This window comes from Zootoca vivipara, chromosome 6 (genome assembly GCF_965207765.1).
Source record: "Zootoca vivipara chromosome 6, rZooViv2.hap1.1, whole genome shotgun sequence".
Lineage (NCBI taxonomy): Eukaryota > Metazoa > Chordata > Lepidosauria > Squamata > Lacertidae > Zootoca > Zootoca vivipara.
In genome coordinates this window covers 7,153,041-7,167,405 of record NC_142589.1, presented here as the reverse complement: position 1 = coordinate 7,167,405, position 14,365 = coordinate 7,153,041, and the positions used below count along the sequence as shown (strand labels likewise).

The following is a 14,365-nucleotide window of genomic DNA, read 5'->3' as shown; positions in this document are numbered from 1 at the left end:
CCAGATTTAATATGTTTCCCTCGATGATGGTGAGAGGAAGATATTTGGCTCTCCCAGAATCAGAGCGTCTCTGCAAATGAAGTAAACAGGAACCTGATACTTTGGAGCATATTTTCTTTTCTTGTGAATTTGGAATTCATGCCAGAAGACAACTATTAGAGGCCTTGCAACTCAATTGGCTGATTTCCAAGCTACCAACTGTTCAGGTCCTACTATCGGACAGGGATGATCAAATTACCACAGCCGTAGCTGAATTTTTGAGTGCTGTCCATGCAGAAAGGCTGGGCCATTACAAAGAGAGTTAGTGCTCCTTAATTGGTAGGTGATGTGGCAGTGTTCGGTTGTAGTATTTATATATATCTATACTCTTCCTGGAGTTAAGGAACTGACTGGGATAAGCCTTGCTCAACTGAGTCTGTATTTTATATAATCTGTATATAAATTTTATGTGATAATGTGTGGTTTGATATGCCTAATAAAGGAATTATTTACAAAAATAATAATAATCAGGCACAATTGCTGTGGGTGTAGTTCTCTGCTGCTTTCCAGGAAGAATGTTAATTGAGCTGCAGAAATTCTGGCAGTGGCAGTGCTACTTACAAGTTTTAAACTGTGTTTTGCCACGTACCGTTTTAAGTGTGTGGCTTTGTAAAGCTATCTCCTGAAAAGCAGGATTAAGAAATATACATTAAATAGGAAATAGATAAATAATATTTGAACAATTTGTTCTTTTAACGTACAACAGTTTGATTCTAGCATCTTTGCATGCTTTTGTTACTGTTATTATTATAGGGGTTGGCCAACCTGAGAACAAAAGATCTACACTGATAATGGGGGACATGAGATCATACAAATAAGTAGACAAACACCACCAGTGACTGAAATCCCACCGCGCAAAAGACAGTTTTCAAGGTTCCTGACACCCCCTTCCCTGAAGCTGAGGCCACAACCTCCAGCACCCCGCATTTTGCCCTTCTCTGCTTTGTCACCCACCCTCACTTCCGCCCTCTCCCCAGAAAGCAGCTGTGGTGACCTCTGACCCGAGGCGATCCTTGCGTCGAGTCCCTCGCAGCAGCTTCTGCCTCTCGGCGGTTCTCGCGAGAACACGGGCAGGAGGGTCGAGCGACGTCCTCACGACACCCCCGCCCACTTAACAGCAGATCTGGCAACCTTCGCCCCGCCCCACTCTGTCGCTCCCTCTCTGCGCCTGCGCACGCGCGGGTCAAGGGTCAGGGAGCCAGGGGGCGGAAGTGGCTCATAATCCTAGGGAGCTGCGGCGGCGAAGGCGGCGGAACAACAGCAGGAGCCACAGCCGGCGCCTCAGGGGCGGTTTGGGCCTCTTTTCCCCTTTCCCTGCCCCGCTCGGGCCCCGCGGGCTCGGGAGCCCCTACAGGGCGGGCCCTATGAGTGTGTCGCTGGTGGTCCTTCGCTTGGAGCTGGCCGAGACTTCGCCCGTGCCGGGCGGCTTTCCTTACAGCGCGGCCGGTGAGAGGGCTCGGGGGAGAATGAGGGGTAAACAAGGGGGGGGGAGAGAAAGGGAGGAAAGTCGGTCAGAGAGGGATTAAAACATACAGTAAATATTTTTTGAAATTCTTCTACAATGACTCCCAGTGTGTTTTACAAGAAAAAAGTACAACTTTTAAAGCAAACAATTATTATTTTATATCCAAAGGTAGAAAGCCTAACCCAGGCATCCCCAAACTTTGGCCTTCCAGATGTTTTGGACTATAATTCCCATCTTCCCCGACCACTGGTCCTGTTAGCTAGGGATCATGGGAGTTGTAAGCCAAAACATTTGGAGAGCCGCAGTTTGGGGATGCCTGGCCTAACCAAATTATATCCTTTAGTTAAAATTCGCTTATGTAAGAGCAGATGCCTCTGTAGCTGAGATCACACAGAGATGATGCTGGTTGACGAAGATAATGTTGAGCAAGGTAGAGCAGTGCTCCCAAGTTAATGACAAACTTCATATTGTTGCTATTAACTATGAAGAATTACTGATAATGTTTCAAATGAAAAAGGGCTCCCCCTCCAACAACAGTCATATATGAAAGTTGGTGTGCTTGGTTTACTAATAAGCTCTCTGGCAGAAGCCGATGTCGGAGAAGCTAATGCAGAGTATGTGTAGACAACACAGGACAAATCCCTTCCAGAATGTGTGATGTGTTTAAGGAAGTTTTTAATGTGTGACATTTTAATGTATTTTTAATCTTTGTTGGAAGCCGCCCAGAGTGCCTGGGGAAACCCAGCCAGATGGGTGGGGTACAAATAAATTATTATTATTATGTGTTTGGGAATGCAGGATGTACACTCGAGGTAATAATTCTATGTTAAAATAGGCGGTCACAGGTATAGAAGTGTGCCCTCATCTTCATCTGTGACATCTTAGAAAATGTTAAATGCTACATAGACTCCTGGTTTCTACGTATATGTCTGTCATTGTACATGACAAATTGTTAATAACAACTTAATATTATGGCAAGAAAGAGATAGGGGAAGCACAAGATGGAGACCCCATCAAACAGGGCCCTTTCATAATAATGTTGTGATTGCAGTTGTCTAATTAAGCATCTTATCAATTGTTCTAACAGGAAAACCCAGATACATGTGTTACACTGCCTGTGTGTGTGTGTAATGCTTTGCTCATGACCTGATTTGTATCTACAAGTGCCACTGAGATCAGCTAAATGATGTCACAGGTGTGTTGTAGCCCAAATGCTGAACTGATAGGAGGCTGGAAACATTTAATTATTATTTGTACTCCACCCATCTGGCTGGGTTGCCCCAGCCACTCTGTATAGTTTCCAGCAAGTTTGAAGAAGAATGAATTACAGTAATACCTTGGGTTACGAACGCGATCCGTTCCGGATTGCAGTTCGCAACCCGAATAGTGCGTAAACCGAACGCGACCCGAAGCGCCATTTTGCGCATGCTCAAAGCGCGATTTTCGCGCTTTGCGCAGACCGCGCGTGCCGCTTCTGCGCACACGCGCGGGGCGAAAACACTTCCGGGTTTGCGCAGTTCGTAACCCGAACTGTTCGCAAACTGAGGTGTTCGTAACCCGAGGTATGACTGTACTGTATTTTCCTGCGTATAAGACTACTTTTTAACCCAGGAAAATCTTCTCAAAAGTTGGGGGTTGTCTTATACGCAGCCGCAGAAGCGATTTCTGGCGCTGAGGACATTTTGGAAATGGGCAGCGCGGTGCCGGAAATTGCTTCTGTGCATGCCCAGATGCATGTCTTATACGCAGCCGCAGAAGCGATTTCTGGCGCTGAGGACATTTTGGAAATGGGCAGCGCGGTGCCGGAAATTGCTTCTGTGCATGCCCAGATGCAATTTTCGGCTTCCGGACATGTGCAGAAGCGATTTCTGGTGCTGCGGACATTTTGGATATGGGCAGCGCAGGCATGTCCGGCCCACGGATGATCGTAGGAAGAGGGGTGGTCTTATACGGCGAGTATATCCCAAACTCTATATTTTAACTGGAAAAGTTGGGGGTTGTCTTATACGCCCAGTCGTCTTATATGCCAGAAAATACGGGTAATAGGCTAGTTCAGGCATCCCCAAACTGCGGCCCTCCAGATGTTTTGGCCTACAACTCCCATGATCCCTAGCTAACAGGACCAGTGGTCAGGGATGATGGGGATTGTAGTCCAAAACATCTGGAGGGCTGAAGTTTGGGGATGCCTGGGCTAGTTCAACTGCAATGGATATAATCATTTAGATTTGGCAGGGCGTGTTTGCTTTTGTTGTTTTTGTTCTAGCTTGTGGATAGCTATTATAATAATATACATCAATGCTTTTATTTAGCCACTGAAATGTCTGATGAAGAAATCCAGGAGAAATCACTAGCAGCTGCCACAGCCTTCTTAGACGGAAAGGAGCCTGTCGAGAAAGCAGCTATCATTCACCAGCACATTGGCCGCAGGGAGATGACTGATATGATCATTGAGACTATAAAGCCTGATGCAGGTATTGGTATGGTGCTTCCATGTGATCCTGAGCAGAATGCAGATGCAAGTTTATGCTTCGAGAAAATGTACAACTATCAGAGTGGGTGTCAGACAGAGCCAGTTACATGCATATGATAGTGTGAGCTTTTTCCTTTCCACTTAGCCATACAACAGGACCACTCCTAAATCAGACTTGTTAAGTGCCAGAATGAACTAATTGACCAAACAGGAAAACTTCTTTGTTCTTGTTACTGTCTAGGCCGGGAGAGAGGGCAGGACAGGAACAGACTTGGCTGCTGGTCCTTGTTTCTTAGAGACAAGGAAATGCTCCAAACAGTGAATGGTTATGAGCCTGCAACTTCTGTAGATTTGTTTGCAAGATTGTTCTAAAGTTTTAAAGTATTCTCAGAACTGATGCCCACCTATTGAAGGGTTAGTGCAGGCACCCCCAAACTTCGGCCCTTCAGATGTTTTGGACTACAAATCCCATCATCCCTGACCACTGGTCCTGTTAGCTAGGGATTGTGGGAGTTGTAGGCCAAAACATCTGGAGGGCCGCAGTTTGGGGATGCCTGGGTTAGTGAACAAGATATCTTCCAGGTGTTTTAAACTACAACTCCTAGCATCTTTGACAATTGTCCATGTTGGCTTTGGTTGATGGGACTTGGTAGGGAGTCAGATAGGGGAAGCCCATTCTAATAATTCTACAACAATATGAAGGAGTAATGACTAATCAGTGATCAGGGATTAACTTTCCTGCCTTACAGTGCTTTGAATTGCATGAAAGGACTTGCATGAGCATAACTGACCTTCCCCTCCCTGTCCTCCCCACCCCTTTGAGCCACTCAAATCTGTTCTGGGTTTTCCTGTAATCCTCTGGAGCAGGTTCTGGTTGTGGGGGTAGGGAGAAAAGAGGGAGGGGAAGTTCTGTTGCACATGCAGAAGTCCCTGTGCGAATGGAATGCCTTCATTGGATGCAACCTTTTGTGATCAAACATAACCTGAGAAATGTTTCTAATTGCTAGGGGCTGCTTTGCAGCCTTTACCTTTTGGTTGCTAGGTTAGAGCCGCAATCCTAAACACGCTTATTCGGAAGGAGTCCCCATTGGCACACTGGAGCTTGCTTTGGGATCAGTATGCATGGAATGGAGCTGTCAGTGGCCTCTTAATCCTTTCTATGGCTAAATAGTCTGGAGGACCAGTTTGCAAGTCACCTACTCAAAACAAAACCCTCAAATTGGTTTCACTGACTGTTGGACATGCTCCCGGGTGGATAAATAGTAAGCTTGGAAGTAGTCATTGATGTACACTATTTACAAAGGGCACTTTCTGATTAGATTCCCTTTATAATGCATGGAAATAGTGTTTTAGAAGAGCAATTGAATTTTTCACGCAGGCAGTGTCTGACCTATCCTTTTCTTGATTCATGAAAAAAGAAGCGTTGAAAGCAGTGATGGAGGAAGGCAAAGCGTCTGAGGCATCCTCCCCCGATGACCGAAGTAAACATAATGGCCAAAGTGGGGGTGTTGGGACAGCACCAGATTCCCCCTCAAAGCTGCTTCCAGACCAGATTTCCTTTTTCAGTGGAAACCCGTCGGTTGAAATAGTTCATGGCATCATGCACCTCTACAAGACAAAGTAAGGAAGTGCTTCTCTTATGTGGCTTGTGCGAAGCGGGTCACAGATCCAAGCCATGTTTGGTTACTGTGAAACTCCTGCTCCCTTAGGGGAAGGGCTTTAAGTCAGCGGAAGAGCACACGTATTGCTTGCTGAAGGTCTCAAATGGGCATTCTCAGCCTAACCTACCTCACAGGGTTGTTGTGAGAATAAAACGGGGAAAGGGAGAACAATGGGGCACCACCATGAGCTCCTTAGAGGAAAAGTGTGATATAAGTCTAAGAAATAAATGAATGGATCAGGTAGTGGGGGCTGGGATAGGTTCCTCTCTGCCTGGAATGCTGGAGAACTATTGCCAGCCAGAGTAGACAATACTAGGCCAAACTGAACCTAATTTAAGGCAGTCCCTAGGTACTCTTTGAAATGTGATAAATCCAGTTGCTGGATTTTTATTTTTATTTATTTTGGAAGAGAGGTAACTCTGGTTTAGTGATTTTTTTTTTAAGTGCAATAAAAGTAGCAGTAGGATAAAGTCCAGGGAGGCAGGTTAAAATTGCCTTAACTGATGCTTTAAAGGGCCTGGGAAAGTGTTTGGGGGGGAAATGCTTGGTTTGAAATATTTACTTACACTTTGGTTCAACATCTGTTATGTTTGACAGCACAAGCTTGCACTAGTTTCTTTATGGTGGTGGTTCTCTACCATTTAGGAAACTCCTGTTACCTGTTTAGGAACCCTTTGCATTGCTACCGTGTTTCTCACATTATAAAACATCCCTACAAAATAAGGCATGGCAGGATTTTTCTGAGGTGGCAAAATATAAGGCATACCTCGAAAATAAGCCATACCGCAGGTCTGTGGCAAAGAAGAGGAAAAGGAAGGGGGCTGCTCTGAACCGGATGCTGCTGCTGCGTTAACCCCCGGGACCCGGCTGCAGCCTTTGCGCGCGGTGCGCGAAGCCCCGGGTCCCGGCAGGACCCTCAGCGCACAGTGCGCGAAGCCCCGGGACCCGGCTACAGCCTTTGTGCGCGGCGCGCGAAGCCCCGGGACCCGGCTGCAGCCTTTGTGCGCGGCGCGCGAAGCCCCGGGACCCGGCTGCAGCCTTTGTGCGCGGCGCGCGAAGCCCCGGGACCCGGCTGCAGCCTTTGTGCGCGGCGCGCGAAGCCCCGGGACCCGGCTGCAGCCTTTGTGCGCGGCGCGCGAAGCCCCGACACCCGGCTGCAGCCTTTGCGCGCGGCGCGCGAAGCCCCGACACCCGGCTGCAGCCTTTGCGCGCGGCGCGCGAAGCCCCGACACCCGGCTGCAGCCTTTGCGCGCGGCGCGCGAAGCCCCGACACCCGGCTGCAGCCTTTGCGCGCGCTGCGCGAAGCCCCGACACCCGGCTGCAGCCTTTGCGCGCGCCGCGCGAAGCCCCGACACCCGGATGCAGCCTTTCCACGCGCCGCGCGAAGCCCCCGCTTGCAGACAGGCAAGCGCACGAACGAACGAGGGAGGTGAGGAAATGGCCAGGAGAGGTTTCCCACCCACCCCTCCTCCTCCCTCGGCCTTCACATATGGTAGCTGGGCAGCCAGTCACCGGCTCTAACTAAGGTATGGACTTTTTACCTCAGGCGGGGAAATGGGGTGGGGGTCGGTTGGCGGCGAGGGAGGGGCGGAAGGAATCTGAGGGGTTGCATTCTGACGCGCATCTTGCCCCCGCCGCACAAAGCGGGTTGAGGATGTGCGCCCGGCTGAGGTGCAGGCATGGGGGGGGGGAGAGAGCAGCAAACGTTTCCTCAGGCGATCCGAAATAGCAGGGTGACTCCCTTGCCTGCCTGCCTGACTCAATCAACTCAGCAAAACCACCTCCGCTCCCCAGCTCACTGCCCGGTGTGGGAGCGAGAGGACACACACTCGCAACAGGACACACAAAACACGATAGCGGGGGGAGCTACTGCACTACCCATGTACTGTAATAAAAATAAGACATCCCTTGAAAATAAGCCATGGTGGGTTTTTTTGAGGAAAAAATAAATATAAGACATGTCTTATAATATGAGAAACACGGTATGCAGCCCCTGTATGTTGAAGAAGGTTCTGGGATATTTCAGGGTACAAATCAGTTGCTCATATTTTGAACACTGACCTGAGTCTTGGGCCTCTTTGTGGCCTTGCAAAAATCAAGGGTGTACTGTAGCTACTCCATCAGCTGCTGCACATTGTAGGGGGGGGGGCGTTCATGGGTGGTTCACAGCCAAGGAATGCACACGGCAGATAGTTAAGTCTTTATTGTTAAAGATAACATTTACAGTTGCTTCTACAGCTCTGAATACCTACGCACACCAGTATAGCATCTAGGCAGCTATTCCCAGGCCTGAGCTCTGTGGACTGTGCCCCCCCTTTCCTTCACCCCAGTTTATGTATCCTTCCCTAATGGCAGAGAGCGCTCCTACATACCGGTAGAAACTTTCTCTCTGCATCCCTTTTCAATTCCCTCTTGGTCTGGGAGACAGTGGCCTGCCTGTTCTTGATATCGGGTGGGGAACATTTTTGGCTCCACACGTCAGGTACTTATTAGGATCTGTCTAGGGGACCAAATTTGACCACCTGTGAAAGTACCTTTCATGCCAATCTTAAAGGGGAAGTGGGAGGAGCCTTACATAAGCTTTTGTGAGTTTCTCCCCCATCCCTTTCCTTTTAAGTTCTCATTCTCATGCCACTCTAGCACCAATCTCTGCTCATCAGATGCATGTAGCCAGTGGTGCATTAAACCATGCTGATGGGCATGGTTTAGGAAAAATGGCCTGGTGGGCCAAGATTGGTCCGCAGGCTGGCAGTTGCCCACCCCCGTTGTAAGAGAAGATCCACAGTGGCTCGCAGCTGCCTGCCAGGGAAGTCCGTCTTCCTTTGCTGATCATCTTCTTGATGTATTGTTTGTTATCACAGCAGTGATTTTCAATAATAGGTAACCAGGTTCAGTGGGGTTGACAAACCTATAATGAAAAGAAGTTACAGATTAATCCAGAAGTAGCCAGCATGATGCCAGGTGTTTTGGACTCCCTTCTGCCCCAGCCAACATGGCCAATGACCAGGATGATGGGAGTTGGAATTCAAAACATCTGGAGGGACACCACATTGGCTGCCCTTGGGTTAATTAGTGCAGTTTTGCAGGAAAGTGACAGAGGTAATACATTTCCTCTTCAGAAGACCTTATTATACAAATTATCTGTACAGTGGTACCTCGCAAGATGAATGCCCCGCAAGACGAATTTTTCGCAAGACAAATGCGTCTTGCGATCTGATGGTGACCCGCAAGACGAATTCGTTTTGCGAAAAATTCGTCTTGCGAATCGCGGTTTCCCATAGGAATGCATTGAAATTTAATTAATGTGTTCCTATGGGCCAAAAAAAAAAGAAATTTCAATGCATTCCTATGGGAAACCGCGATTCACAAGACGAATTTTTCGCAAAACGAATTGACTCGCAGAACGAATTAAATTCATCTTACGAGGCACCACTGTACTGTGGGAGCCTTTGGATGAAGTAGATCCGTAATACATTGGTGCTTTTTAATTAAGGCTTTTATTGGTGGGTTGAGGCTTTCAAAATGTCGGTGAACCTACTGACCATTCTAATTCCCATCTCATGCAGCAAGATGACCTCCTTGAAAGAAGACGTGCGACGCAGTGCCATGCTGTGCATTCTCACGGTGCCTGCCACAATGACCAGCCATGACCTCATGAAGTTTGTGGCTTCCTTTTATGAAGTCATTGAGCACATGAAGATCATACGAGACTCCACCCCAAACCAGTACATGGTCCTGATCAAATTTAGTACACAGGTAAAAAGCCAATAGATGAAATGTTACTTTGGCCAAAAGGGGAACAAAACAGTTTTCTCCAATTACACAGTGCTTTCAAAAAAATGATTTCGAAAGGATGCCCCGCACCCAGCTGTATCTTCTTCCCAGGATACCAGAAGTAGTTAACAAGATTCGGAAGCACACTTTTACCCCAGAAAAAATAAAACAAATTCTAAACCCAAGTAACCACTGGCCAGGTTTAACCATTCACTGAGGCACATCAAGTAAAACCTATGCTCTTCTGCATGTACCTTTCTAAAACTGCTGTTGTGGAGCACCTGGATGCAGCCCAGAGCTACTGGGGGCCATTTTAGGTTCATAAAGGTCTGTGAGACCCACCCCCCCACCAGCACATCTGCCCAATATGCCATCTTAAATGGTTTAACTGGTTATGCTATCCATAGGTACCTTCTGTGTGATTGTTCTGAGGACTGGAGAACCTTTCCCCAACTGGGTGCCCTCCATGTGTTTTGACTACAACTCCTATCAATCTGAAACATCTGGAGGGTACCAGATTGGGGAAGGCTATGTTAGAGTGTTAAGACTTTTGGAGGAGAGAGCGTTAAGTTCAGGTCTCTGCTGTTTGGTTCCTTGGTGGGGGAGACTTGGCTTTTACGGGAAAGTACAACCTTTTTTTGCCAGCTTTACTTCTTTGGAGACACTCAGGGCTGATTGATTGATATTTATTACGGCCATTGGCCCATCACACAACAATTTCCCATACCAACATATATGTACTTAAACCTCCAAATTTAAAACAGCCAAAAACTACAAAAAACAAACAAAACAAAAACAAAAAACCAACAACATACAATAAATTTGCAACATAAACGTCGCCCTCTGCTCATAAATTAATAAAAGACATCAATGTTGATATCACCTAATTACATCCTAAAACATAAATCATGGTTTAAAAGGGTTATCCGAGCCGCACAGGAGTCCGTTTTTCTTCTTTAGGGATAGGACGCTGATCAAGAATCTGGCAACCGTGTGTGATCTTAAGGGGTCTTAATCATTTAGTAGATATCTCAGTTTGGCTTCATTCGAGTCATCGGCGATTCCCTTTAGATATGGAGCAAGAAACTTGCTCCTGGCCGATGAGTGAAGAGCACAATCAAGGAATATGTGATGCAACGATTCCGGTGCCCCACAATTACAATCACATAAGAGCAATATTTGTCCACTGGAAAATCTATTGGACACTCAGGGCTTTGAATCCAGTTGCTGATTTGAAACCATTTGCGATTCAGGGCTGTTTGGAGTCAGGAGCAGTTACTACTGGACGCAGCGCAAGCAGTTTGCAGTTGTCTAAAATGATTCAGTTTGTATGTTTGACTTTAAGCACTGACTCAGGTGGGCTTGGGGGTTCTGACTGAGCATTAAAGTGGCAAGAAGCAGGGGAGCTGGAGGTGGGCTGTCTCCAATAAAACCTGATTCTTTGACCAGAAAACCTACAAAAGTATTCCATGTGCATTTGTGAAATTAGAATTTAATCTATTGGAATATAGCAGTATCCATATATGGAAAACCCCAGGCATCTTAAAACTTGAACCTGGGTTTTTAGCTTGATTCCGGCACCTATAAATTTTATATCTTATCTAGTCCTGGCTTAATCTTGGTGTTGTACAGCTCCAGGTGCTTTCAAAATATACATTCGGATTTGCAGCATCACCTGAGCTTTCAGCAGAGTTAGGATGTGTGCATTATAAATACTTATTTGCTTTTTTAAAATGTTCTAGATTCTGAGGGAACACTGTGAGCACCAGTGGCCTGGGAAGCAATCTCAGTTTGTCTCCTATTGGCACAGATGCCATGGGCTATGCTTTCTCCATCCAAACAGCTCAGTCTCTTCTCCTTTGCTTTAATTGCAGGCAGATGCAGACAGCTTCTACATGACTTGCAATGGCCGGCAGTTCAATTCCATAGAAGAGGATGTTTGCCAGCTGGTCTACGTGGAGAGGGCAGAGGTCTTCAAGTCAGAAGATGTAAGTTGCTTCACACTTTTCCAACTCTGGCATCCTCTCAGGATCCCAGGTCCCTTCAGGCAGCTGGATGCAGCAGCTCAAGGTTCCAGCAGGAATTGTGAATTGTCTACAAAAGAACTTGTCCCCGTTTGTGTGCATTTTTAAACCCCAATCTGCCCCTTGATTCTTTTGCCCAGTGGCTTCCAAACTGTGTTCTGAGGAAGTCTGTGGAGAAGATCAGTACAGTGGTACCTTGGTTCTCAAACTTAATGCATTCTGGGAGTCCGACTCCCCAAACCGTTCGAAAACCAAGACACGGCTTCCGATTGGCTGCAGGAGTTTCCCACACTCAAGTGTCGGATATTTGGCTTCCGAAAAACGTTCGCAAACCGGAACACTTCAGGGTTTGTTGATCATTGTTCACTGCCCAGGACTCTTTTTAGAGGAAGGAAAGCCAATTTGTTCAACAACTAAGCCATTTGAGAACCAAGGTACCACTGTAATTGGAGGAGGTGGGGGGCAGGATTGGCATATTGAATGACAACCTCTCCACCATTAGTGATCTTCCTGTGCTGTATGCAGTCGGTGGAAAGCACTGAGCTTGTTCCAGGCATTTTGTACTATCTAAAAAGTGCAATAAAGAGTAACAATGACAGCAAAGCCAATGCAGGGCTCTTGCGATTTATTCCCATAAGCTAGTACATGCATAGGGAAGACAAATAAGGAATAGAAAATAAAGACGGAATCACATTAGTTTATTAAATCTCTTTAGAAATCTGCATCCGTGTAAGGCTGATGGTTTAGCACCTACAAATGAGTAAATAAGTATGAGAAATGGAAGCCATATATGCACCAGGTTTAGCCTGAACTTTAGCTAACCTGACACCGGCTTAATTTTTTCCATCAAAGCTGTATCTCCAAATGTGATCTTCCTGTTTTGTTTTCTCAGACGGGCTTTTGTTTCTAATGTGGGCTCTTCCTTCCTCTGGACCCCCCCAATCCCCTGGCCCTCCTGTCTGCTTTGTGCATTGACTTACGCCATGAGCAGTTTTTCAGGCACTACAGCACTGTGTGCTGCCATGGATGAGCACTGCTGTTTTTGGCCTCTGTATAAAGTGGCTGGTGGGCTTAGAATCCCTTTTTGCTACTGAGAAGGCAAAAAGAAGAAGGGGGCGGGGGAATGAACACATCGCCAGTGTAAAATACGTGATTGGTTGCATGTGTCATCAAGCAGCACCCTGACAAATCTGGATGGGCCTTTTTTTCTTCCTCCTCCTCCTCTGCAGGGGGCCAGTCTTCCTGTCATGGACCTGACTGAGCTTCCCAAGTGCACTGTCTGCCTAGAGAGAATGGACGAGTCCGTCAATGGGATTCTCACAACGCTTTGCAACCACAGCTTCCACAGCCAGTGTCTGCAGCGGTGGGAGGACACCACGTAAGAAGCTCTCTTCATTCTGGAGTATTGCCGGGGGGGGGGGGAGAGAGCTGTTTGCATGCCTTTCCCAATTTTGTTGCCCTTCCGACATGGAAGTCGTACTTCAGCAGCATCCGGATTTGCCCTCCTCCGCCCCCCTGCCGCCACCGCCCACAAGTTCATCGGCCTGGATTGTAACAACTTCTCTCTCCCCTGCCTCTTCCAGGTGTCCTGTGTGCAGGTACTGCCAGACGCCGGAACCTGTGGAAGAGAACAAGTGCTTTGAGTGTGGAGTCCAAGAAGTGAGTGGGCACAGAACAGGGGCAATTTCTATGCTGATAACTTGCATCGTCTGCAGCGGGGGCTGTTTACAGAGGGAGTCATTCGCTCCAGGCTAACCAACCCTGAATGCACTTTTAATCTCACTGGGAGAGGGGTTGGAGTAAGGAGGGGCCAGAAGACACAGTGGGTGTCCACCCAGTTGTGAATGGTTCATGCACCTGATACTCAAGCAGGGTGCGTCCCAGTGCGCCTCAGCCCACCTTTGAGTGTCCCTCTGTTCCTCTCGGTGCCCGCCGATGGGATCCTTTACTCAAAACTCGCTAGTCCACTGTTCATTGGGACTTTGCAGCAAGGGTAAGGATTGCGGCCTGGCTGTGTGTGTGTGCCTTTTCTGAGCTTCAGTACAATCCTTCTTTTCATGCAGAACCTGTGGATATGTCTGATTTGCGGGCACATTGGATGCGGGCGCTACGTTAGCCGGCACGCCTACAAGCACTTTGAGGAGACGCAGCACACCTATGCCATGCAGCTGACCAATCACAGAGTCTGGGACTACGCTGGAGGTATTTCCTCTACCTGACACTGCTTGAGGAACAGCCATTGCTGAGCCTTAAATCGGTGCTTCAGTATTTAGCTGTTGAGCCATCTACTTTAGGGACCTGCCTTGTACCATGTCAGGCTCTTGGTCCATCTAGGGAAAGTGGAGCATCTACTTTGCATGTGGGAAGTCCCAGGTTCAGTTCAAAAAGGGGCTGGGAATGTCCTCAGCCTGCATCTGAAACCCTGGAGAGCCACAACCAGCTATTGTAGGCAGTACTGAGCCGGACAGAACACTGTTTTTTGTTGTTGTTAGAAGATTTTTATTAAAGTTTTTCACAATACAGTAAGATAATTACTGTGAAAAGAAGACTACGGAGTCCTTTCCTAAAGGCAATTCTCAGCCCCCACCACCCACAGAAGGTAGGCACCCCTCCCAGCTCTCACCTGGGATCCTTCCTTTCTGCTCCCAGCCTCTCACCCAGGTAGACCAACATTGCCCTGTCTCCCACCCAGGGACCTCCATCAGCCATGAACCACCCCCATGGGGTACACAATTCCTGGACATTAGCAAAGGCCCCAAACATATGACTCGAAAGAAGAAGAAAAAGAGAGATACAAAAATGGAAAAGGAAAGAAACAAGCAGAGAGGAGAGAGAGAGAGAATGCAACAGACAAAAGGAAAAGTAACATTACAGAAAAGTAAAAAGGACATTTGATTTTCCATTTGCCAATTACAGAAAAAATGAAAAGATT

At 47.4% G+C, this 14,365-nt stretch overlaps 2 protein-coding genes across 6 annotated transcripts in view; one reads left to right on the top strand and one right to left on the bottom strand.

Annotated features, from left to right (window-relative positions):
• The window catches only part of ACAD10 (acyl-CoA dehydrogenase family member 10), a 26,122-nt gene extending 24,933 nt beyond the window's left edge, over positions 1-1,189 (bottom strand). The window contains exon 1 of one of the 3 annotated variants that reach the window (XM_060276341.2): positions 1,034-1,189. The gene's annotated coding sequence lies outside the window, so the exon portion shown is untranslated. Of the gene's footprint in view, positions 1-993 lie in introns of all 3 variants that reach the window. The other 2 variants (XM_088670919.1, XM_088670920.1) reach the window with 2 other exon arrangements.
• The window catches only part of BRAP (BRCA1 associated protein), a 19,221-nt gene continuing 5,961 nt past the window's right edge, over positions 1,106-14,365 (top strand). Inside the window, exons 1-8 of one of the 3 annotated variants that reach the window (XM_035118392.3) lie at positions 1,106-1,485; positions 3,814-3,975; positions 5,393-5,594; positions 9,202-9,391; positions 11,284-11,397; positions 12,663-12,811; positions 13,017-13,092; positions 13,497-13,635. In XM_035118392.3, the coding sequence (XP_034974283.3) occupies positions 1,404-1,485; positions 3,814-3,975; positions 5,393-5,594; positions 9,202-9,391; positions 11,284-11,397; positions 12,663-12,811; positions 13,017-13,092; positions 13,497-13,635 (1,114 nt within the window). In that variant the 5' untranslated portion in view covers positions 1,106-1,403. Of the gene's footprint in view, positions 1,486-2,590; positions 2,700-3,813; positions 3,976-5,392; positions 5,595-9,201; positions 9,392-11,283; positions 11,398-12,662; positions 12,812-13,016; positions 13,093-13,496; positions 13,636-14,365 lie in introns of those variants that run through there. The other 2 variants (XM_035118393.3, XM_035118394.3) reach the window with 2 other exon arrangements.